Raw genomic sequence first — 2591 nt, 5'->3', positions numbered from 1 at the left:
ATTTTGTATCAAATAATTATTTATTATCAAAAATTAAATACTCTTCAAAAACCCGCTTTGCCCTAATAGGGGGCCTAAAGCATGTAAGCCGTTTGGGCAAAGCGGGTAACAAACAAAAGAAAAAATTACACTCATAAAAGAATTAAAGAATAACTTTAGACTGTTTATTGCCCACATATCACTCACAGTACACATATCACTCTTTTTTTAAGAACTAATATTGAAATTTCAGTTATGTATCTAACTGTCATAAAAAATAAAAATCATAAAAAGTCATAAAAAATAACTTTCTCTTTTAACTTATACTTATTCAAGTAATAATCTCAGACTCATTTAATCAGTCTTTAGCAATATAAAAGTCTCAATCATATAAATGTAGCAACACTTACATTAGACTTACATGACTATTAAATTGACAAACTTTAATTAGGTACTTTTGTTAATAAAATAAGAAATAAAAATATTTAAAAAATAAAACAATCGCCTCATTCTTGACATAAATCGCAAAAATAGGAACCGATTCCTGAATAACTAGTACAAGCCTCATGAGCCCACTCTTCGCAGTCTCCACATTGATCCAATCTTCCTCAGATGGGTCCCCATAACGAGTACCGAGTAACGAGTACAAACAAGACAAAAATACTGTTTTGCAGGTTTTTCTTTGATGTTATTTTCTTTTTAGATTTGCCTATTTTACTTGTAGAAGGAAGATCTTTCAAATTTTTCGTAACAGCAGCTTTGGTACCACGTTTCTTTTTTTCTTCCTTCTCTTTTTGTTGTTCTTTTATCGGTGAACTAGTTAATACTTCAGCTCTTTGAATTTTTCGCTTGCGGTTTATATTGTTTGGGCTCAATTTAGGTGTCGGTCTGATATCTATAGGCTTTACATGAGTTATAGGTGTAGGTGTCAATGGATCTGCTACTGATCGGAGTGAATTGGCACTAACTGGTGTAGAACACGAGGCTCTAACTTTATCAGTCGGAATTTCTTTTTTAAAATTTGGTGCTACTTCTGTAAGGGCAAGGTCGTTGCAATTTTTAGTGCTGCACGAAACTGCAAGAGAATTAGTCGCCAATGACATCTCAATAGGTTTTGGATCGATATTCTTTTCAACACTTATATCGGAAGACGAAACTTGTGTAGGTATAAAATTGTTCTCCTTTTCCTCATCAAGATTCAAAGTTGGAGTTTCCATGGGCATGGCAATGATTGTTTTCCTGGTGGTGCATTGTGTGGCAATTGCAGGGACTTGAATGGGATTGTGGTCTACGTTTTCCAAAACCGGTGGAGAAACAATGCGGTCAGACTCATTAGAAAGACGACCAATATTAGCAGATTGGAACTGGGATGCATCATCGTGTGTATTTTTAACGACTAGAGCCCTGTCTGTCAGACTGGATGGCAAAAAGTCTGAATCGTTAAATACATGCCGATTTGTGGGCCATATTCCAGTAGACTCGAATTCTTTGATGGCATTATGTGCACTGGCTGTTTTTAAATACGCTTCGCCAAAGAGTCTAGCCACTTCATATTGAGAAATTATTCTACCAACATGGCTCCTTTGAAAAACGGAAACTGCCTGTTCAAAATAGGTTTTGAACGGTCCATAAACGCAGCGGTCCAGGGGCTGCATGCGGTGTGTTGTGTGAGGAGGCAGCGAGACGAAAATTACATTATGCTGTGTCGCATATTCTAAAGCCTCAAGAAATATATGATATTCATGGTTATCCATTACCAATATTACTTTTTTCTCTGGATTTGGGCGGGTAATGTCGACGAAATGACGAAGCCATTCTAAGAATTTAGGTCCATTGATCCAGCCGTTGTCTGTGCAAGTAGCATTGGTGCCAGGTGGTGCTCCATCTAATAACCTACTAACCATTCTTTTTCTACCGTAAATGAGGAATGGGGGTATGAATGATCCAGCCGCGTTGCAGCAGCAGACAATAGTCGTTAACTTTCCCCTTTCCGTACTTGAAATTACACCCACTTGTTTCTTTCCGGTTCTTGTCAATATCTTTGGAGGCTCATTACTTGTTGTCTGAATGCCGGTTTCATCCATGTTGTATATCCGGGTAGCGTTAATGGCATGTTTATCTATTTCTGTTTCTAATAAATCAAAAAATCTGTATACTTGAGCTCTGTTAAAACCTCGTGCTCTTGCAATCGACGTTGGTTCTGGCTGTCTGATAGTCAAATTAGGATGACGTTTTTTAAAACCTATATACCAGTCATTTCCAGCACAGCCGTCTTTAAAAGGATGAACAATATTGTTTTTTTCTGCATATTGATACACAAGTTTTAAAAACTCAGTTTTAGTCAGGCCATAGAAAAGATCATCGACATGGAATACATACTCTAATAATTCGACTTCTTGTGCATCATTAAACACTTTCTGATATCTTCCTAGCTTTTTTTCACAACTTCCCTTTTTAAATGTCTTTGCAAGGTAGAGAGCGTGAAACCATACTTCGTTGCAGCCGCGGAAACCGAAGTAGTTTTGGATTCTTCCATTGCAATTTGCATTGTTGCCTCACTCCAGGATGCCTGTTCAGTTTTTCTCTTATATTTATTGACCATCTAAAAATTG

General features: G+C 36.9%; 1 protein-coding gene across 1 annotated transcript; it reads right to left on the bottom strand.

Annotated features, from left to right (window-relative positions):
• Positions 1-587: 587 nt before the first annotated feature.
• On the bottom strand, positions 588-2063 carry LOC105555822. The gene has a single exon (XM_012002863.1). The coding sequence runs from the start codon at positions 2061-2063 to the stop codon at positions 588-590; it is 1476 nt and encodes a 491-aa protein (XP_011858253.1).
• Positions 2064-2591: the final 528 nt, after the last annotated feature.

The sequence above is a fragment of the Vollenhovia emeryi genome, unplaced genomic scaffold (genome assembly GCF_000949405.1).
Source record: "Vollenhovia emeryi isolate VEMERY1.0 unplaced genomic scaffold, V.emery_V1.0 DF940685.1, whole genome shotgun sequence".
Lineage (NCBI taxonomy): Eukaryota > Metazoa > Arthropoda > Insecta > Hymenoptera > Formicidae > Vollenhovia > Vollenhovia emeryi.
Note: the sequence above shows the minus strand (reverse complement) of the source record. Positions and strands in the feature narration are given on the sequence as shown.